Source organism: Petromyzon marinus, chromosome 74 (genome assembly GCF_048934315.1).
Source record: "Petromyzon marinus isolate PM22_M1 ecotype Great Lakes invasive population chromosome 74, UKy_Petmar_22M1.pri1.0, whole genome shotgun sequence".
In the NCBI taxonomy this organism is placed as follows: Eukaryota; Metazoa; Chordata; class Hyperoartia; order Petromyzontiformes; family Petromyzontidae; genus Petromyzon; species Petromyzon marinus.
Genome location: NC_133740.1, coordinates 11184229 through 11206837, shown reverse-complemented (window position 1 = coordinate 11206837; position 22609 = coordinate 11184229). Strand labels below are relative to the sequence as shown.

At 53.4% G+C, this 22609-nt stretch overlaps 1 protein-coding gene across 1 annotated transcript; it reads right to left on the bottom strand.

Moving 5' to 3' along the window:
• Positions 1-719: 719 nt before the first annotated feature.
• Positions 720-21648, bottom strand: LOC116957420 (uncharacterized). Its single transcript, XM_076056124.1, has 9 exons — positions 20121-21648; positions 18530-18655; positions 18173-18351; positions 17087-17396; positions 16217-16435; positions 15079-15193; positions 12509-12636; positions 8791-8982; positions 720-7551 (listed from the first exon to the last, which is right to left on the bottom strand). The coding sequence occupies exons 1-9, from the start codon at positions 20125-20127 to the stop codon at positions 2744-2746; spliced, it is 6084 nt and encodes a 2027-aa protein (XP_075912239.1). The 5' UTR covers positions 20128-21648; the 3' UTR covers positions 720-2743.
• Positions 21649-22609: the final 961 nt, after the last annotated feature.

Sequence of the window (22609 nt, the reverse complement as noted above, 5' to 3'; positions counted from 1 at the left end):
GTTGACCCTGGCCACTGACCGAGCAACCAACGTTCCTACCAGCCCCCTCTGCAGGAATGTGTTAGACAACAGGACGTTGCATGTCCGGAATCGCATCCTTCACCGATGGGATCAAATCACGGATGTTGTGTACCCTATTGAACCGAACTTGGATCTTGTGTTTGTTCAAGATTTTGGAAATCCTTTTGGTGACCCCTGCTATGTATGGCAAGGTGATGGTGTTGATTGGGTCCTCAGATGGTTCTCTACCCTGAGGACCCAATCAAAACCATCACCTTGCCCCGCCCTGCGCCCTCTCTCTCACCGCTCCTCGAGCCACCTCGTCCGATCACACTGCATCCCCCCCCCCCCCCACCTCTTCATCCTCTTCACCTCTTTCCTTCCACTCGCATCACTCGCCACCTCCTGACCCCCCCCTCGCCCCCCCCCCCCGCCCCCCCACACAATTGTCCTGTCGTCTCTCAACATGACCAAACCACACCGGGGACTTCTCTCTCTCTCATCTCGGATTTCTACCACCTCGAGTCAACCTCGCACGTCTTCATTTCTCACCCCTGTGCCCTCCCTGATTAGACACCAGCACCCACGGCAACATCCTCATCTCTGTCATCTCTACCGTCTTGAGTTGTTGTGGTAGATATTACAACGCGCGTGGTCTATACGATCGCGTCTCAAGGTACTGTGCCGTGACAGCTGCGACACACACACACACACTGCGGTACGAGTAGCACTCTGTATTGAATAACTATAACACGAATACAGTCGTAGCAATGATTTAGCGCAGTGGGTTCTCAACCGGCGGTGGTATGGACGGCACCCCTGGGGGTTACAAGCGGGCAATGTCCCAGGGGGGTACGCGAGGTGATTTATAAATGTGTGGAATTGTATCGTGCGCGGGCGAGTCAATATAAAATAACGAAGTGCAAACGGTAACCTAGAAAGATATAAACGACCTTCCTAAACTCACTGTCAATGTTGGTTTGCAAGAGTAGCCGGCAATCGCTAACCAACGATGCCACGCGTTCAGCGGCGTTCGTCGAAATGCTTTTCGGCATTCGTTCGCAGTTGCTTAGCTACTTGAGGATTCAACTCGCGTAATAAGACACATCCGTTTAGATATCGACGTTCAGTGTTCGTAACGTTCATTTTACCTCGCAACCACGTTGGGTCAGGCAAGGCGTGGGGGAGGGAGGGGGGGAGTTATCACTCGGATGAAATAAAATTCAACAACACGGATCACAAGTAGCCAGACGAGGTGGAGAACGACCGCCGATATTAACCTCTGATTTTAATCGCCGATTTTAACCACTGATTTTAATCGCCGATTTTAACCGCCGATTTTAACCGCCGATTTTAACCACTGATTTTAATCGCCGATTTTAACCACTGATTTTAATCGCCGATTTTAATCGCCGATTTTAACCACTGATTTTAATCGCCGATTTTAAGCAGATTTTAATCGCCAAATTTAACCACCGATTTTAATCGCTGATTTTAACCATTAATTTTAATCGCCGATTTTAACCACCGATTTTAACCGCCGATTTTAACCACCGATTTTAATCGCCGATTTTAACCAGTGATTTTTATCGCCGATTTTAAGCAGATTTTAATCGCCGATTTTAACCACCGATTTTAATCGCCGATTTTAACCACCGATTTTAACCGCCGATTTTAACCACCGATTTTAATCGCCGATTTTAACCACTGATTTTAACCGCCGATTTTAACCAGTGATTTTAACCACTGATTTTAACCGCCGATTTTAACCACCGATTTTAATCGCCGATTTTAACCAGTGATTTTTATCGCCGATTTTAAGCAGATTTTAATCGCCGATTTTAACCACCGATTTTAATCGCCGATTTTAACCACCGATTTTAACCGCCGATTTTAACCACCGATTTTAATCGCCGATTTTAACCACTGATTTTAACCGCCGATTTTAACCAGTGATTTTAATCGCCGATGTTAGCGCACGGGGTTGGTTGCTGGCTCGGTTGCGTTGTTTCACCGCCCCAATCTCGCACGGTGATGACGCGTTGGGAAGAAGTCGCCCACCCACCTGATCAGTCATTCAGCTACCCACTCATTAACTCAACCACCCATCCACTCACTCACCTACCCACACAATAATTAACTCACTCAACTCCCTCTCCACCCTATCCACTCAATATACTCACTCAACCACCCATTAATTCACTCACCTACCCACTCATTAATATACTCAGCCACCCATCCATGCACTTACCTACCCACTAATTAATTAAATCAACCACCCATCCATTCACTCACCCGCACCACACATTCGCTCACCCATTCAATCGTAAGTTCATGTGCTATGGGTGCCATCGTTCCTATATCGTAGGGTGATTATCACCACCAATGAAGGCACTGCTGCTGCTGTGTTTCCCTGCTGAGAGGGGGGATGTCGGGGAGTGCGTGGTGGGGCGCGGAGTGAGATGAAAGGTAGGAGAGTGTGTGGAGGGGAGTGGAGTGGAGTGAGACAAGGCAGTGGCGGGTTCATGGAGATGTTAAAGATGGTGGGACCTCTGCAACATATTTCCACTTCTCGTGCACGACATTCCGAACTCATCTCCTCACCCATCTCCTCCTGGGCCTCCGCCATCCACTCCGCAACTCATCTCCCATCTCCCCGGTCTTCTGTGGCCGCTCCACCTCCTCCCTCTTCCACACTGCATCTGCACGATTTCACTCCTGTACCACCTAGGCCTCCTCCATCTCAAGCAGCTCCAAGTCCTTTTTGATGAGATGGAGCCATCGCTTCATCCACACCTCCTCCATCGGCAGCCCCTCCAGCCAGGCCCTCCTTCAACTCCGCCGCCGCCTCCTTGACCCCCGCCTTCCGGCCACGAGCCGGCACCCCTCGCGCCCTCCGGCCCGGCACGACGGGCGCCGCGTACGGCGAGCGGCCCCTCCATTCGGCGAGGGCGGCCGTGAGCGAGTCCGGCAGCGGGCGGCCGGCCCTCCTCAGCGCCTTCCTTTCGTCGGTGCCGGGTCGCCGCGCGCGTGGCCACGCGCTGCCCGAGCGCCGGGTGCCCGCCGCTCCTCCTCCTCCGGCTCCCCGTGCCCGCATCTTGAAAGGCGGAGCGCTGTAGGGCGAGCAGCGTACCAGACGGCGCCGGGACTGGAGGCTGCTGCTGTTGTTGCTGGAAGACTGCTGCTGGTGGTGGTTGCGATGATGCTGCTGGTGCTGCTGGTGGTGGTGATGTTGATAGACGTCGAAGCCGTTCGGGAGCTGTGGCGGGACCCTGCGGTAGGACCGGTGAGCGTCCTCGCCGCCGGGGAGGGCGGCCGTACCGCTCCTGGACGTCTCATCATCGTCGTTGTCCTCCTCACCGTGGCCATCGTTCCTCGGGGTTAAACCGGCAAACCGGGGGCCCGCATCCGCCTGCAGGCCTCTGCGCATCTGCTGGCGCCCGGAGAATTCTTCGACGTCAGAGTCGAGGCGGCCGCGCTTCGCTGTGCCGTCGCCTGGCACCGTCCACGTGACGCCACCACCGACGACGCTCTCTCGGTCGCCCTCAAAACCCACGACCGCCGACCGACGACCGTCGGCAAAGCCTCCTTGCTCCGTGGCCTCGCCTTCTCCCTTCAGCCTTCTCCCGCTCTTCTTCTGTTTCTTGGCGCCGCCGCGATCGGCCCTCATGCGGCTTTCCTCCACCTCTCCCCGTCGATCGGAACTTCGTTCGGGGCGCCTCGAGAAGCCATCGCTTGTCGCGTCGACGCCCCCTTCCAGCCGCGACGGTTCAACACCCCCCGGGGCCTTCCGATGAACTTCCCCGGCGTCCCGAGGCCCGGGGCTCCGTCCCGTCGAACCATCGCTCGGCTTTCCTCTCCGATTGCCGACGCGCCTCTTCAAATGTCGGTCTCTGCCACTGGGCTCCGAATCTCGACCTTCATCGTCCGTCCGCCGGCCTTCCACTTCCAGATTCCGATCCCGTCCATCTCCGTTTATCAAACTCGGTTCCTCATCAGCCTCTTTAGACGTTTGACCTTTGCTCTCGGGTTGAGATTGCGGATCAGGAGGAGAACTTTGGCCTTTAGAGGTTCGGTTTGCATCGTGGATTTCGGTCTCGCGGTTTGACTGGCCAGTCTCTGACTGCCACACGTTTCGGCCACGCTTTTCGTGGCCTTTCCCTGAACGTCCGTCTGCAGGCCTCTGTCCATCTGTAGGCCTCTGCCCATCTGCAGGCCTCTGCCCATCTGCACGCCGCTGCCCATCTGCAGGTCTCTGCCCATCTGCAGGCCTTTGTCCATCTGTATGCCTCTGCCCATCTGCAGGTCTCTGCCCATCTGTAGGCCTCTGCCCATTTACAGGCCTCTGTACGTCTGGTGGCCTGTGTCTGTCTGCAGGCCTCTGCCCGTCTGCAGGCCTCTGTCCATCTGCAGGCCTCTGTGCATCTGGTGGCCTGTGTCTGTCTGCAGGCCTCTGCCCATCTGCAGGCCTCTGCCCATCTGCAGGCCTCTGTCCATCTGCAGGCCTCTGCCCATCTGTAGGCCTCTGCCCATCTGTAGGCCTCTGCCCGTCTGCAGGCCTCTGCCCATCTGTAGGCCTCTGCCCATCTGTAGGCCTCTGCCCATCTGTAGGCCTCTGTCCATCTGCAGGCCTCTGCCCATCTGCAGGCCTCTGCCCGTCTGTAGGCCTCTGCCCGTCTGCAGGCCTCTGCCCATCTGTAGGCCTCTGCCCATCTGTAGGCCTCTGCCCATCTGTAGGCCTCTGCCCATCTGTAGGCCTCTGCCCATCTGTAGGCCTCTGCCCATCTGCAGGCCTCTGCCCATCTGCAGGCCTCTGCCCATCTGTAGGCCTCTGCCCATCTGCAGGCCTCTGTCCATCTGCAGGCCTCTGTCCGTCTGGTGGCCTCTGCCCATCTGCAGGCCTCTGCCCATCTGTAGGCCTCTGTCCATCTGCAGGCCTCTGCCCATCTGTAGGCCTCTGCCCATCTGCAGGCCTCTGTCCATCTGCAGGCCTCTGCCCATCTGTAGGCCTTTGCCCATCTGCAGGCCTCTGTCCGTCTGCAGGCCTCTGTCCGTCTGGTGGCCTCTGCCCATCTGCAGGCCTCTGCCCATCTGTAGGCCTCTGTCCATCTGCAGGCCTCTGCCCATCTGTAGGCCTCTGTCCATCTGCAGGCCTCTGGCCGTCTGCAGGCCTCTGTCCGTCTGGTGGCCTGTTTCCGGAGGTGCTGTCTTGCCCATAATTTATGCTCTGGCCTAAAACATCTTGAGCCGAAATTCCCGACACTTGGCGTCGCTGTAAGCTTTGCGTCTCTGTCTGGTGAGCTTGATTCTGGCCGTCGGAGTGTGGGTTCTGACCGCGGCTCTTCGCGTCGCGCTCTAAGCTCTGTGGAGCCAGGCTTAGGCCTGACCCCAAACCTCCATGCTTATCGTCTGAACTCTTAACTTTGGCGTTTGATTCTGGACTATTATCTCCATCACTCCTTTCTGATCTTTGACCTTTGCGTCCACGCTTTGGACTCTGACTTTTGCGTCTACCCTCTGAACCTTTAGCCGCACCGCTTTGGTTTGATTTCTGACCTCTAGCGCTGAATTCAACGCCATCGCCCTTGTGACCTCTATGTAAACTCTGACCTTCCGGGTCAGGCTCAGAGTCATTACCTTCGTAGCCGACTGCTGCATTTTCACTAGCTCTGTTGCGCTCTGAACTCTGAATCTTGCCGCTCGGATTCAGACCCCGTTCTTTGTTGGTACGGTCTGAACTGCGACCTTGTCGTTCGTCGTGAGCTCTTCGACGTTGAGATGAACTCTGACCTCCGTGTTTAACCTCTAAACCGCCGCCCCCGCCTTCGAATTCCAAATGACAACCATCCATGGGAATTCTGTCCTGATTGGCCAAAAGTGCTTCACCTTTGACCTCTGCCCTCCCGTGACCCGGCTCAACAACTGCCGAGCGATTCACCTTCAAGTCCATGCCTGCCTGCGACCCCGCGACCTCTCCAACGCCGCCAGATGCCATCGCCCTCCAACCCTTACCCCCATCGGTTGAGCCTCTCGTTGTCGTAACACCCACCTGCTGCTCACGACCTCCGACCTCTGAACCCCTCCCGCCTTCCACACTTTTCTCATGTCCGAGGTCAGATCCACGACCTTTGCTCTGCGACCTCATCATGGCGCCGCCATCGCTGGGGTGATCGTCACCGGCCATCGCGGGTTCGCGACTCGGGCCGCCGTCTGCTGCGGAGCCGCAGGTCCCGGTCGCCCCTTCCCTCCGATCTCCACCGGACGTTGCGGCTGCCAAGGCCGTCGCACCGCCGGCCGTGTCGTGCAATCCTTCGTCGGCCTTTCTGCAGCTCTTGTGGACACCTTTAGCCACGGTGTCATCCTTGGTGTTACCACCACCATCGTCGCTACCACCACGGCCACCACTGCTGCCACCAGCTTCTCCACCACCGCCACCACCGTCATGACCGCCGTCACCACTGCCACCATCTCCACCACCACCACCACGACCACCGCTACCACCACCGTCACTGCCACCATCTCCTCCACCACCACGACCACCGCTACCACCACCGTCACTGCCACCATCTCCTCCACCACCACGACCACCGTCACTGCCACCATCTCCTCCACCAACACGACCACCGCTACCACCACCGTCACTGCCACCATCTCCTCCACCACCACGACCACCGCTACCGCCACTGCCGCCACCTCCACCACCACTACCATCGTCAACACCACCACTACCTCCACTACCACCAATACCACTTCCGCTACCACCATCACCACCACCGCCACCCCTCTCCGGGTCCCCTCGGCCTCCGTCGTCTCGGCCCGGCAACCCGCGGGGAGACCTCCGCCGGCCACCCTCCAAGTGCCCCCTCGCGCCCGGAGCGTTGAGCGACCGCCCTCCTCCCCGCTCCGATCGGTGCCCGTTGGCGGTGGCGGCAGCGGCCCCATCCCCCGTCCCCTGCCACCCCAGCCCCGCGTCTCGTCTTCGCGGCGTCACCCCTCCTTCTCCTCCTCGTTGGGGTGACTCCCGTTCGCCGGCCAACTTCTCTCCCGCGCCGCCAGGGACTGCCGACTCTCCGGCGGTCGCGGCGGTGACGGAGGAGGAGGAGACGGACACCGAGGGATCCTTCTTCTCATTCTTCTGAGGGCCGCGGGAATCGGAATCCGCCGTGGCCGTTCTGCCCGGTGAGCGGTGAAGAGGAGGGGTTTTGGTGTCGGACAACGGAGCGGACGCGGGGCTCTTGCCGCCGCTGCTGGTTTTGCCCCCGCCATTCCCGGGCCTGGCGCTGCTGCTGCTGCTGCCCGTGGTGTTGGTGGTGCCGGTGTTGGTGGTGGTGGCGGTGTTGGCGGTGGAGATCGCGGCTGAGGCCGCCGATGAGTTCTTGCGGCGGAGCGGCGGGAGCCCGCGGGCGCCGCTGGACCCCGTGGGCGGCACGGGGTGGGCGCCAGCAGTGAGCGGCATGGGGTGAGCGACGACGGTGAGCGGCATCTCAACTGGGGTGAGCGGCGGCATCGTCCCCAGCCTCCCTCCGCTCTCAGACGAGACATTTGGGGCACCTGCAACAGCCCGTTACAATACGTACATCAGATAGGCATAGTCCGATACAATACGTACATCAGATGGGCATAGTCCGTTCTAGACTTGAAGTTTTTGTGACTGCAAGGATCCATGCTCTTTGGTTCTTTAGGTAAAGTCACGTAGTAGGTATAAAATAAATTAAAACACGACGTTTCGGGCGCAACACAAGCATCCGTCATCAGGTGGGGACAACCACAGCAAGAAACACAATTGCTGAAGTGGGCCTACTGTTTGACTGGTGACGATTTCACCAATGTGTTTCTTGCTGTGGTTGTCCCCACCTGATGTCGGACGCTTGTGTTGCGCCCGAAACGTCGTGATTTAATTTATTTTATACCTACTACGTGACTTTACCTAAAGAACCAACGAATATAGGCATAGCCTGTTCCAATACGTACAGCAGATAGGCATAGCCTGTTACAATACGTACAGCAGATAGGCATAGCCCGTTACCAGTGACGTGCGGTGAGGTAAATGGCTGGAGAGGTACTGGCTAGTTTCAGAGCCAAATTCACACACGGAGGGGGGCGTGGCCTCACGGAGGGGGCGTGGCCTCACGGAGGGGGCGTGGCCTCACGGAGGGGGGCGTGTTAGACACGTCCCCCTCAGTGAGGCAGATGTGAAAGCTGCCTCCCCTGGTGCTTTTTCATTGCAGTTTTATGTCGAGACCAGCGAGCCTAAATATCTTTATGATATAATGATATAAAGATATTTGTATAAAGTTTATACACATACGTGAAATAAGTTATCTGGAGTATGGAAGGCCATAACATGAAATGAAGGGGTCTACAAACATTACATTGGTGACATGAGATAGTAACAGGCACGTGCTTATTGCCCACGCTCCATCCAGTTACTGAGGGGTTGCGCAATCAGAGGTGAGGCTGAGCTCGTCGCTGCCTCACCTCTCGTCTCTTTCCTCTATTTTCAGCGGAGCTCCGCAAATTTGGCGATTTTGACTGTAAAAATGATTGGAATCGTACAGAAATGACATTTATAACACAGATCAGTGGACAAATATTAACATTGATTTTATTTTCATTGGAGAATGACAGGTGAGGCTCTGCCTCCCCTGACCGCATGTCCCTGCCCTTTACAACACATGCCGCAGATACGCATAGCCTGTCAAAATACTAGATGAAGGTTAGGGACTGCTGACGATTCCTATGGAAGTTCGGGATCGAAATGAAGGGACCGCGGCAATCTGCTGTACCTACTTGCGTCGTCGGCGGCGGCGCGAGCAGACGATGAGGCCGGGGTGGACCACGGCGCCGCACGGAGCGCGGAGTGCGGAGCGGCGCCTCCGGCTCCCCCACGCTCGGCCTCATCCAGTCCCGGCTCCACCGCCTTGGACTCCCGCTTGCTCCTCCACAGCAGCAGGAGCAGCAGCAGGAGCAGCAGCAGCAGGGCTGGGCGGGAGGGGGGTGGAGTCAGAATCAGAATATCTGTTACAACAGGAGGACCACTGATGAGCTATGAAGCTGTTTTAGTGCAGATGCTCATTAGGGGCACAGGGTCAGAACGTGAAAGCAACAACAACAAACGCTATACGCAAACACGATTGGGCAGAGGTCAGGGAAAGGTCAGGAAGACAAGGGTCATTACCCGGTGGTGTTAACGATTGAGGGCCGTGGTTGTGATGACTGCCCAAGCTCTGCCAGTCCTCTATTTATTGAGATGTTTTCAGCCGATTTAATTATTCATTCATTTCGTTTGTGGAGCCAGCTAGGCAGGGTTGGGCAAATCTCAGCCCACGTTTCACACTCTCTGTTTCTATGAGTCTCAATGTATCTCTATGTATCTCTATGAGTCTCTATGAATCGCTATGTGTCTCTATGTATCTCTATGAGTCTCTATGTATCTCTATGAGTCTCTATGTATCTCTATGGGTCTCTGTATTTTGTATTTGAAAATAAACGTTTTTTTTATTTTAAAAGGTAAGGCTCTTTTTCCGAAGCGACCTGGCCACAAATGATAGCTCAACAAAGTGGCTCATCAGCATCATGTGTAAATTTATAGCAGCAGCGAAACCATTTAGAAGCGTGACGTTGAGTCTAAATGCGGAGGGTAAAACCGGAGGACGGGAGAAAAAACCACGCGAGCACGGGTAGAGAGACACAAACTCCAGGGTCGGGATTGAACCCAACGACCTCCTGCACACCAGGTGAGGGAGATAACATCTCAGCCACGACGGCACTCCATTTGAATGGCTTGACGATGACGATGACGATCCCCAAGGGTGTTGTTCTCATTATTTACCACTGCTACTACTTATCACAATTACGGAAAAAAAAAGTTTCCATTTGCTTGAACTTCTGAGTAACCGAGCGCTGCCTTGAAGAGGCCCGCTTGAAGCGTTCCCTGTGGGCCATTTAGCGGCTGCCTAAGACAACAATTGCCTCTCCAGAGCCCTGTGGAGAGTGGGGGTCTCTCTCTGACTCTCTGTGCGAGCCACTGCACCTCGTCACAGCTGTTAGCCGCACGGGAGAGCACTTGGCCCCGAACATTGGGCGCGTGTGTCTTTGTATACACGCGCTTGTGTGTGGGTGTGTGTGTCTTTGTATACACGCGCTTGTGTGTGGGTGTGTGTCTTTGTATACACGCGCTTGTGTGTGGGTGTGTGTCTTTGTATACACGTGCTTGTGTGTGGGTGTGTGTCTTTGTATACACGCGCTTGTGTGTGGGTGTGTGTCTTTGTATACACGTGCTTGTGTGTGGGTGTGTGTCTTTGTATACACGCGCTTGTGTGTGGGTGTGTGTGTCTTTGTATACACGCGCTTGTGTGTGGGTGTGTCTTTGTATACACGTGCTTGTGTGTGGGTGTGTGTCTTTGTATACACGCGCTTGTGTGTGGGTGTGTCTTTGTATACACGTGCTTGTGTGTGGGTGTGTGTCTTTGCATACACGTGCTTGTGTGAGGGTGTGTGTCTTTGTATACACGCGCTTGTGTGTGGTTGTGTGTCTTTGTATACACGTGCTTGTGTGTGGGTGTGTGTCTTTGTATACATGCGCTTGTGTGCGGGTGTGTGTCTTTGTATACACGTGCTTGTGTGTGGGTGTGTGTCTTTGTATACACGCGCTTGTGTGTGGGTGTGTGTCTTTGTATACACGCGCTGGTGTGTGGGTGTGCGTCTTTGTATACACGCGCTTGTGTGTGGGTGTGTGTCTTTGTATACACGCGCTTGTGTGTGGGTGTGTGTCTTTGTATACACGCGCTTGTGTGTGGGTGTGTGTCTTTGTATACATGCGCTTGTGTGCGGGTGTGTGTGTCTTTGTATACACGTGCTTGTGTGTGGGTGTGCGTCTTTGTATACACGTGCTTGTGTGCGGGTGTGTGTGTCTTTGTATACACGTGCTTGTGTGTGGGTGTGCGTCTTTGTATACACGCGCTTGTGTGCGGGTGTGTGTGTCTTTGTATACACGTGCTTGTGTGTGGGTGTGTGTCTCTCCATGCGTGTGTGTGGGTGTGCGTCTCTCCGTGCGTGTGTGTGGGTGTGCGTCTCTCCGTGCGTGTGTGGGGGTGTGCGTCTCTCCGTGCGTGTGTGCGGGTGTGTGTCTCTCCGTGCGTGTGTGTGGGTGTGTGTCTCTCCGTGCGTGTGTGTGGGTGTGCGTCTCTCCGTGCGTGTGTGCGGGTGTGCGTCTCTCCGTGCGTGTGTGTGGGTGTGCGTCTCTCCGTGCGTGTGTGTGGGTGTGCGTCTCTCCGTGCGTGTGTGCGGGTGTGCGTCTCTCCGTGCGTGTGTGTGGGTGTGCGTCTCTCCGTGCGTGTGTGTGGATGTGTGTCTCTCCGTGCGTGTGTGTGGGTGTGCGTCTCTCCGTGCGTGTGTGTGGGTGTGCGTCTCTCCGTGCGTGTGTGTGGGTGTGCGTCTCTCCATGCGTGTGTGTGGGTGTGTGTCTCTCCGTGCGTGTGTGTGCGTCTCTCCGTGCGTGTGTGTGGGTGTGCGTCTCTCCGTGTGTGTGTGTGTGGGTGTGCGTTTCTCCGTGTGTGTGTGTGGGTGTGCGTCTCTCCGTGCGTGTGGTAGTGCAGCAGCGGTTAGCCCATTGCGCCATGAACCCGACGACCCGGGTTCGATTCCCGCTCACGGCCACCAACATCGGTGGCGATTATCGGAAGCGGTCCTGGGCCTCCCCTAGGTCCACTCAGCCTCAAATGAGTACCTGGTACGGTGTGTGTCGTAAATATCGCCGCTGAGGATACAAAGGCGGCCGGGCACGATGGTGCTGGCCACCCAGCCCCTCGTGTGCCACAGTGCCGGTCTCGCTAACAGCACTTGCCCCAACAGTCTGCAGATGCTACCCGGGGGGATCTTTGCCTTTGCGAGTCTAACTCAAGTCATGGACGTGTGCCTCTCAAAGGCCCCCTTAGGGTCACGCGTTCCTCCCTCTCAAAACAAACGCACTCCGCTCGGCACACGGCCGTAGTGAAACCAAGCCAGCGAAACACGGCCATTATGCGAGTGAGAGAGTGTTTGCGTGCCTATCAAACCGTAATCGTCACCTCCACCACCACCATCAACAACCACTACGTACCGACACATTTACACCCACAGTGGGCGCTGTTAAGGAAATCCCGCAGGGAGCAGCTGCCACCGGTGCTGCCCCGAGGCCGCAGACCACACAGCAGCACCAACATCACCCCTCTACTAGTAGCAGACTGCATAGGGGAAGCTGCCACTGGGGGTGCCCCTAGGCTGGACCACACAGCAGGAATCAGAATATGTATTTTTTTCTGGAGAAATCAAACGAGATATGAAGATATTTTTACACAGATGTCCAGTAGACAGGTTTTTAATCATAGCCTTCCCCAAGCAGAAGACGGACAGCTGTCACAGGGGGGTGCCCCTAGACTATGGACCACACAGCAGCAGAACGATCATGATGGACGATGATGACGGTAATGACGACGACGACGACGACGGTCGTTGAACCTGCCCTTACCCAGAATGCCGAGCAGCGTCCCGATGAGCACCCAGAGAGTGTCTGCGGGCAGCCTCGCCGCGTCGGAGGGGACGGACGCCGACTCGTCGGGACACCGGAAGTCCGTCACGTTCACCACCGGGGTTGACCTGCGCAGGGCGAGAGGTCACGGTCACGACCTCCCCTCCGCCCGACACCCCCCGCGGGTAGAGGTCAACGTATATGGACTCTTTACATTATGAGACCTCCTTTCCAGTAACAAGATATAGTAATAGGTTTCACCCTTTTAACACCAGTGGGGAATAGGCTCTAAAGAAAGCCGTCTCGGGTGTGGACCAATCAAATTCAAGGACAGTGCATATTATTATCAGAGTTGTCTTTTTGTTTGCGTTTTGACTGCTTGTGTTGTGGTTATTGCAGACACGATGCCTTGAATAAAGGTGTCAGTTTTTGTGCCAGTTAAAAGGGTGAAACCTATTACTATGTATATGGACTCGCCGCACGGTAAACTTCTTTCACACCGCGCTAATTGGAGGTGCGGGGGACGGACAACAAACTAAACAACAAGAAGCAGTTCTAAAGATACGAGTTGAGTGGTGTAGTGTATAGTGTAGTGTATAGTGTGGTGTAAAGTGTGGTGTATAGTAGTGTATAGTGTGGTGTATAGTGTAGTGTATAGTGTAGTGTATAGTGTGGTGTATAGTGTGGTGTAGAGTGTGGTGTATAGTGTAGTGTATAGTAGTGTATAGTGTAGTGTGTAGTGTAGTGTATAGTGTAGCGTAGTGTATAGTGTAGCGTAGTGTGTAGTGTAGTGTATAGTGTAGTGTATAGTGTAGTGTATAGTGTGGTGTATAGTAGTGTATAGTGTAGTGTATAGTGTGGTGTATAGTAGTGTATAGTGTGGTGTATAGTGTAGTGTATAGTGTAGTGTATAGTAGTGTATAGTGTGGTACATAGTGTAGTGTATAGTGTGGTGTATAGTAGTGTATAGTGTAGTGTATAGTGTGGTGTATAGTAGTGTATAGTGTAGTGTATAGTGTAGTGTATAGTGTGGTGTATAGTGTGGTGTATAGTGTAGTGTATAGTGTAGTGTATAGTAGTGTATAGTGTGGTGTATAGTGTAGTGTATAGTGTGGTTGATAGTAGTGTATAGTGTAGTGTATAGTGTGCTGTATAGTAGTGTATAGTATGGTGTATAGTGTAGTGTATAGTGTGGTGTGTAGTGCATAGTGTGGTGTATAGTGTAGTGTATAGTGTGGTGTGTAGTTTAGTGTATAGTGTGGTGTATAGTGTGGTGTATAGTAGTGTATAGTGTAGTGTATAGTGTAGTGTATAGTGTGGTGTATAGTGTGGTGCATAGTGTGGTGTATAGTGTGGTGTATAGTAGTGTATATTAGTGTATAGCATAGTGTATAGCGTAGTGTATAGTGTGGTGTATAGTGTGGTGTATAGTGTGGTGTATAGTGTGGTGTATAGTGTAGTGTATAGTGTAGTGTATAGTGTGGTGTATAGTGTAGTGTATAGTAGTGTATAGTGTAGTGTATAGCGTGGTGTATAGTGCGGTGTATAGTGTGGTGTGTAGTGTAGTGTATAGCGTAGTGTATAGTAGTGTATAGTATAGTGTATAGTGTGGTGTATAGTGTGGTGTATAGTGTGGTGTGTAGTATCGTGTGTAGTGTATAGTGTAGTGTATAATAGTGTATAGTGTAGTGTATAGCGTGGTGTATAGTGTAGTGTATAGTAGTGTATAGTGTAGTGTATAGTAGTGTATAGTGTGGTGTATAGTGTGGTGTGTAGTGTATAGTGTAGTGTATAGTGTAGTGTATAGTAGTGTATAGTGTAGTGTATAGCATGGTGTGTAGTGTGGTGTATAGTGTGGTGTGTAGTGTATAGTGTAGTGTATGGTGTAGTGTATAATAGTGTATAGTGTAGTGTATAGTGTGGTGTATAGTGTAGTGTAGTGTATAGTGTAGTGTATAGCGTGGTGTATAGTGTAGTGTATAGTAGTGTATAGTGTAGTGTATAGTAGTGTATAGTGTGGTGTATAGTGTGGTGTGTAGTGTATAGTGTAGTGTATAGTGTAGTGTATAGTAGTGTATAGTGTAGTGTATAGTGTAGTGTATAGTGTGGTGTATAGTGTATAGTAGTGTATAGTGTAGTGTATAGTGTAGTGTATAGTGTAGTGTATAGTGTAGTGTATAGTGTAGTGTATAGTGTAGTGTATAGTGTATAGTAGTGTATAGTGTAGTGTATAGTAGTGTATAGTGTAGTGTATAGTAGTGTATAGTGTGGTGTATAGTGTGGTGTGTAGTGTATAGTGTAGTGTATAGTGTAGTGTATAGTAGTGTATAGTGTAGTGTATAGTGTAGTGTATAGTGTAGTGTATAGTGTATAGTAGTGTATAGTGTAGTGTATAGTGTAGTGTATAGTGTAGTGTATAGTAGTGTATAGTGTAGTGTATAGCGTGGTGTGTAGTGCGGTGCCGGCAGCCTTCACAGGCACTGCTCGCTAACAGCGCTTGCAGCCGACAGCCTGTTACTGGCGGGGGTGGTGCGGGGGGTCTTTGTCTACGTGTGGTTCCGTGGGGGCACCGGAGGTCAGCAGGAAGGCTGCACAGAAGTTGCAGGGCATCGGTGATGATGGGCCCCAACTCCTCGCTTGAGTTTCCTCCTCCTCCTCCTCCTCCATCGCGCCTGGCAGCTTCAACTACAAAGAGACAAAAGTCCCGCCGCCCGTGTGGCCGCTCACAGACTGTCGGGGCAAGAACTCTCAGCGAGCAGAAGCGCCTACGAAGGCCGGCACTGTGCCACTTATCGCGCCAGGCATTCATTTAATGCAAGCAAGAACGTTTACTCTGTTACAACGTGGAACGTTCACCCTGTTACAACGTGGAACGTTCACCCTGTTACAACGTGGAACGTTTACCCTGTTATAACGTGGAACGTTCACTCTGTTACAACGTGGAACGTTTACTCTGTTACAACGCGGAACGTTCACCCTGTTACAACGTGGAACGTTCACTCTGTTACAACGTGGAACGATCACCCTGTTATAACGTGGAACGTTCACCCTGTTACAACGTGGAACGTTCACTCTGTTACAACACGGAACGTTCACCCTGTTATAACGTGGAACGATTACTCTGTTACAAAGTGGAACGTTTACCCTGTTATAACGCGGAACGTTCACCCTGTTACAACGTGGAACGTTCACCCTGTTACAACGTGGAACATTCACCCTGTTATAACGTGGAACGTTCACTCTGTTATAACGTGGAACGTTCACCCTGTTACAACGTGGAACGTTCACCCTGTTACAACTTTGAACGTTCACTCTGTTACAACGTGGAACAAGCACTCTGTTACAACGCAGAACGTTCACTCTGTTACAACGTGGAACGATCACCCTGTTATAACACGGAACGTTCAGCCTGTTATAACGTGGAATGTCCACTCTGTTACAACACGGCAGACGCGCCGTTATCATGCGGTTTCTGAGCGGTCGACGGACGAACTACTTTCTTGAGCTGCGCAGCTGAGCGGTACAGTGATACAGTACGCGGAAGGATACAGCAACGCAGTGGTGGCGCACCCTCAGTTATTAGTCCCGCCATCTCACTGCGTGGTGTGCGAGGTGGTAGTAGCAGTACATCGTAACCTCACCGAACTTTATCGCTTGCCACGACACACCACCAGCGCGCTCAGCAAGGACCCGCTGCGCCCGCATTACCATCCTGCGTCGATGACGGCGCCGTGGACGACGACAACGACGACAACGACAACGATGAGTTCTTGAGCCACAGCACAAACTCCTGCAGGCGACAGGAGCAGTCCCAGGGGTTCCCGTGGAGTCTCACGGAGCCGGGCCCAGCCAGGCCCCAGTCAGCGCCGGGCCCGAGCTGAGAGAGGCGGTTGTGGGACAGGTCCAGGTGGGAGCGCACGCTCAGGCCTGTGGAGGGGCAGGAGGGGCAGGCCAGGGTGGGGGAGGCGTGGAGAGATACACAGAAATATGGAGATGGATACAAAGACCGTCAGCACCTCCACCACCATCAGCACCACCTCCACCATCAGCACCACCACCTCCATAAGCATCACCTCCACCATCAGCACCACCACCTCCATAAGCATCACCTCCACAATCAGCACCACCTCTGCCTTCAGCACCACCTCCACCATCAGCACAAACCACCTCCATCAGCACCACATCCATGGACTACCTCCACCATCACCACCACGTCCACCACCACCACCACCACCACATCCACCAACACCACATCCACCACCACCACCACATCCACCACCACCACATCCACCACCACCACCACCACCACATCCACCACCACCACCACATCCACCACTACCACGACCACATCCACCACTACCACCACCACATCCACCACCACCACCACATCCACCACCACCACCACATCCCCCACCACCACCACATTCACCACCACCACCACATCCACCACCACCACATCCACCACCACCACCACATCCACCATCACATCCACCACCACCACATCCACCACCACCACATCCACCACCACCACCACCACCACATCCACCACCACCACATCCACCACTACCACGAGCTCACCAGTGAACGGTCCAATCATCGTTGCCTCCGGTCCTGGTGTCGTGCCCAATGCCGCCGCCGCCGCCACCGCCACCGTCACCGCATCTCTTCCACCACCGCCGCCTGCCGGGAGCACGCCAGCGGGGCGGGCGAGGCTGGCGAGGGCGGCGAGGGCGTTGCGGGAGAGGTTGAGCAGGCGCAGGCTGACGAGGCCGCTGAAGGCGCCCGGGGCGATGCTCTCCACCAGGTTGCTGGAGATGTCGAGCACTCGCAGGTGGCTCAGGTTGGAGAACACGCCGGCCGGGAGCGCCGTCAGGCGGTTGTTGTTGAGCTGCACGCGCCACGGGAGAGAGAAGAGAGTGAGGATGGTGGTGGTGATGGAGGTGATGGAGGTGGTGGTGATGCCGGTGATGATGGTGAGGATGGTGGCGGTGATGGCGGTGCTGATAGTGGTGGAGGTGGTGGTGAGGATGGTGGTGGAAGTGATGAGGATGGTTGGTAATGGTGGTGGTGATAGCGGTGGTGGTGAGGGTATTGGTGGAGGTGGTGGTGAGGATGGTGGTGGAAGTGATGAGGATGGTGGTGATGGTGGAGGTAGTGATAGCGATGGTGGTGAGGGTAGTGGTGGAGGTGGTGGTGAGGGTAGTGGTGGAGGTGGTGGTGAGGTTGGTGGTGGTGAGGATGGTGGTGATGGAGGTGGTGATAGCGGTGGTGGTGAGGGTAGTGGTGGAGGTAGTGGTGAGGGTAGTGGTGATAGCGGTGGTGGTGAGGGTAGTGGTGGAGGTGGTGGTGAGGATGGTGGTGGTGAGGATGGTGGTGGTGAGGGTAGTGGTGGAGGTGGTAAGGGTATTGGTGGAGGTGGTGGTGAGGATGGTGGTGATGGAGGTGGTGATAGCGGTGGTGGTGAGGGTATTGGTGGAGGTGGTGGTGAGGGTATTGGTGGAGGTGGTGGTGAGGTTGGTGGTGGTAAGGGTATTGGTGGAGGTGGTGGTGAGGATGGTGGTGATGGAGGTGGTGATAGCGGTGGTGGTGAGGGTATTGGTGGAGGTGGTGGTGAGGTTGGTAGTGGTGAGCATGGTGGTCTTGACAACCCCCCCCCTCCACCACCTCGAGGCTGAGCAGCGCGTGTAGGGGCGCGAAGGCGTCTGCCGGCGCCCACGAGATGTTGTTGAAGGAGAGGTCGAGGCGCTGCAGCACCGACAAGTCGGCCGCACGGAACGTCTCCGTGCCCAGCGGAGGCAGCGCCGGGCCGAACACCACGAGGCGGAGCACCCCCCCCGGCACCACTGCGAGGCCGGAGACAACCACGGGGGTAGGGGGGTGGGGGGCGTGAGATCACCGACAGGGCCTCGAGGTGCACCGAGGCCCGTAGGGTTCAGCGAGAGACCCAGGGGTCCACCGGCAGGTGGCCTCTGGTTTCATGGACACTGTGGGGGGTCGGGGTGTGTGGGCGGGGCCCCCCACCGGCAGGGAAGGTGAAGCACTGCAGGGAGTTGGGCTCCGTGCCAGGGCGGCACGACTCAAGCTGCTGCTGGGCGCCGGCTTCGCCCAGCAGCAGGGTCATCAGCAGTGCGAGGCGCGGCAGCATCCCTGCACGGGGGGGGGGGAGGGTTCAACACCCCAGCACAGACAATCAGGAAGTTGTATTTAGACTGCAGGAGGAATCCGATGAGCTAGAAAGCTCTTTAAAATATACAAAACTAAGGGACCGTCTATAAATGACTGACTCACACATCGTCACAAATGTCTGCCCCCCCCCCAGGTGCGTGACGTCATTTATGGACGGCCCCATAATTATGATTGTGTATCTTACCAGGCAAAGGCCCACTGAGGTTATCAACTTATTCTTGCAGAAGCGACCTGGCCACAAATGATGGCAGTTCAACACAGCGGCTTCATTGTGTGGGAATTAATAGCAGCAGATAGAGACACAGAGATACAGAGACACACACAAAGATTCCCCCTGTGTGGCCTCTAACACACTGTAGGGGCAAGTGCGGTTAGCGAGTAGCAGCAGGTTTGCAGGCCGGCACGGCACACGAGGAGGTGGGTGGCCAGAACCACACCCGGCCGCCTTTGTCTACCCAGTGGCGATGTTTACTACACACCGCACCAGGTTACCCATTTGAGGCCGAGTCGACCTAGGGGAGCCCCAGGACCGTCAGATAATCGTCACCGGTGTTGGCCGTGAGCGGGAATCGAATTGGGGTCAGAGACGGGTTCGTAGCGCAGCGTAGCGCTAACCACTGCGCCACCGCTCCCCATTACCACCATCATCACCACCACCATCATCACCACCACCATCATCACCACCACCATCATCACCACCACCATCATCACCACCACCATCACCACCACTACCATCATCATCATCACCACCATCATCATCACCACCACCATCATCATCACCACCACCATCATCATCACCATCATCATCACCACCACCACTACCATCATCACCACCACCATCATCATCACCACCACCATCATCATCATCACCACCACCACCACCATCATCATCATCACCACCACCACCATCATCATCATCACCACCACCATCATCACCACCACCATCATCATCATCACCACCACCACCATCACCACCACCATCATCACCACCATCATCATCACCACCATCATCATCACCACCACCACCACCAACATCACCACCACCATCACCACCATCATCATCACCATCATCACCACCACCATCATCATCACCACCACCACCATCATCACCAAACATAAAAATCAACTCTCGAATACCGGTAACCAAATTATAATATTTTAAACCGGTTAAACCGGTCATGTATAAAACCGATTTGTTTTATTTTTTAAGCGACTACTACGAGACGAGAGACACGTCGCGTGAACAATTGTACGCTTTATTTGCCAGACCTTTGCTTGGTCCTACCTTAATGTGAAGTATAAAAATAGCGGTAACCGGAAAAAAAATCCTGACTTAAGTGGTAACATTCCAAATATGCAAGATTTGTTTTATTAACCAACGCTAATGAGATGCAAATTGTTTAATGAGATGCAAATTGGTACTCACGTGACATTCCGTTTCCCGCAGTCAGAAGTGATGACTATGTATTTGTAAGAATAATATTACGTTTGCAATAAGGGTTCAATTTGTTTACTTTGGCACGAAGGTTTCTGTTAAAGTCCGTGCAACGTTGGGGCTCTCGAGTTAACGTGGAATATGCATCTCGAGGTGTGTGTGTGTGGCGTGTCCACGTGCACCTAGCCTGGCACGAGCAGTCGTGACGTCACGGCCGATGAGTGTATGTGTGATGTGTGTGATGTGTCTGTGTGTCTGATGTGTCTGTGTGAATGTGTCTGTGTGTGATGTGTCTGTGTGTATGTGTCTGATGTGTCTGTGTGAATGTGTCTGTGTGTATGTGTCTGTGTGTATGTGTCTGATGTGTATGTGTCTGTGTGTGATGTATGTGTCTGTGTCTATGTGTCTGTGTGATGTATCTGTGTGTATGTGTCTGTGTGTGATGTATGTGTCTGTGTGTATGTGTGAATGTGTGTGTATGTATCTGTGTGTATGTATCTGTGTGATGTATCTGTGTGTATGTCTGTGTGTGATGTATGTGTCTGTGTGAATGTGTCTGTGTGTGATGTGTCTGTGTGATGTCTGTGTGTATGTGTCTGTGTGATGTATCTGTGTGTATGTCTGTGTGTGATGTATGTGTCTGTGTGTGATGTATGTGTCTGTGTGAATGTGTCTGTGTGTGATGTGTCTGTGTGATGTCTGTGTGTATGTGTCTGTGTGTATGTGTCTGTGTGTGATGCGTCTGTGTGTATGTCTGTGTGATGTGTATGTGTCTGTGTGTGATGTGTCTGTGTGATGTCTGTGTGTGTCTGTGTGTATGTATATGTGTGTAAACAGCTGCGTGTGTAATTGAGTGTCTATAGTTTACAGTATATTTGTGTATATACTATGTAAATATAATATTCATGTAAATTAGAATATGAACGTGTATATGCAAATATTTGTATTTATTATAAAATGTAAATAAGTATATTTATGTATCTTGTAATACGTGAATATGTATATACGAAAAGAGTATATTTGTGTATATTTTATGTTAATATTGGTGTATATTGTATAACTGTATACACTATTGTGTACGTGTCAATATCATTAATTCTAATTATATAACTTAAAAACTAGCAATATTTGAAACAATTAACTTAAAATACGTGGTAAATGTCTTATTTACAGATATCTTACACCTGACCATATACAAAATCTAATTAATAATAAATAATCTCACGCATAATATTGTAATTAAGCGGCGGTTAACGAAGCACAGTACAAACTATGTTAATTTACGTCAAATTAAAACTCAAAACTATCAACAATAATTAACTTATTACAGTATATTTTCCCTCAGAAAGGAATCCACTTGAGAAATATAAGCCTCAATAATTTCGTAAAACAACTTAAAACATCGCGATTCGAGTAACGGTGCGGTGACCTCTGTCTGGCCTCTCATCGAAGTTTTGCGAAGTGAAAATAATAAATGAATTGACTCATTTAAATAGCCCCACCCCGCCTATTATGCTAATTAGGGTTAATTGAGATGGGTGGGGGTAGGGGGCGCCTTACCATTGGCTGTTTGGCGTTTGATTGAGCTGTGGGGGAGGGGCCTCGCTTCCTGTGATTGGTGGACGGGGCTAAGGGGGAGGGGAGGAGGGAAGATTTTGGGGGTGGGGTCAGGGTGGATGAGGATAGGGGAGGAGGGGTTTGGGAGATAGGTTGAAGGGGATAGGGGAGGGGTTTTAGAGGATCGGGGGAGCGGTAGGGGGAGGGGGGAGTAGGGGGTTAGGGGGGAGGGGTTAGGTGGATAGGGGGAGGGGTTTGAGAGGATAGGGGGAGGGGTTAGGTGGATAGGGGAGGGGTTAGGTGGATAGGGGGAGGGGTTAGGTGGATAGGGGGAGGGGTTTGAGAGGATAGGGGGAGGGGTTAGGTGGATAGGGGAGGGGTTAGGTGGATAGGGGGAGGGGTTTGAGAGGATAGGGGGAGGGGTTAGGTGGATAGGGGGAGGGATTAGGTGGATAGGGGGAGGGGTTTGAGAGGATAGGGGGAGGGGTTAGGTGGATAGGGGGAGGGGTTAGGTGGATAGGGGGAGGGGTTTGAGAGGATAGGGGGAGGGGTTAGGTGGATAGGGGAGGGGTTAGGTGGATAGGGGGAGGGGTTTGAGATGATAGGGGGAGGGGTTAGGTGGATAGGGGGAGGGGTTAGGTGGATAGGGGGAGGGGTTTGAGAGGATAGGGGGAGGGGTTAGGTGGATAGGGGAGGGGTTAGGTGGATAGGGGGAGGGGTTTGAGAGGATAGGGGGAGGGGTGAGGGAGGGTTACGGGAGGGGTTTGGGTGATTCGGGGTAGGGGTTAGGTGGATAGAGGGAGGGGTTTGGGGGATAGGGGAGGGGTTAGGGGGGTGGGGGTGGGGTTTTTGGAGGGGTTATGGGGATAAGGGGAGGGGCTATGTGGATAAGGGAGGGGCTAAGGGGATAGGGGGAGGGGTTC

Bases quoted from the DNA above. Each gene is read 5' to 3' on its own strand.
- LOC116957420 (XM_076056124.1), bottom strand. The intron at 17,397-18,172 runs GTGGTGGAGGGG...TGGCGCGTGCAG, and splicing joins ACGCGCTGCTCAGCCTCGAG to CTCAACAACAACCGCCTGAC. The intron at 12,637-15,078 runs GTGCCCCCACGG...CGCCCTGCGCAG, and splicing joins AGCCTTCCTGCTGACCTCCG to GTCAACCCCGGTGGTGAACG.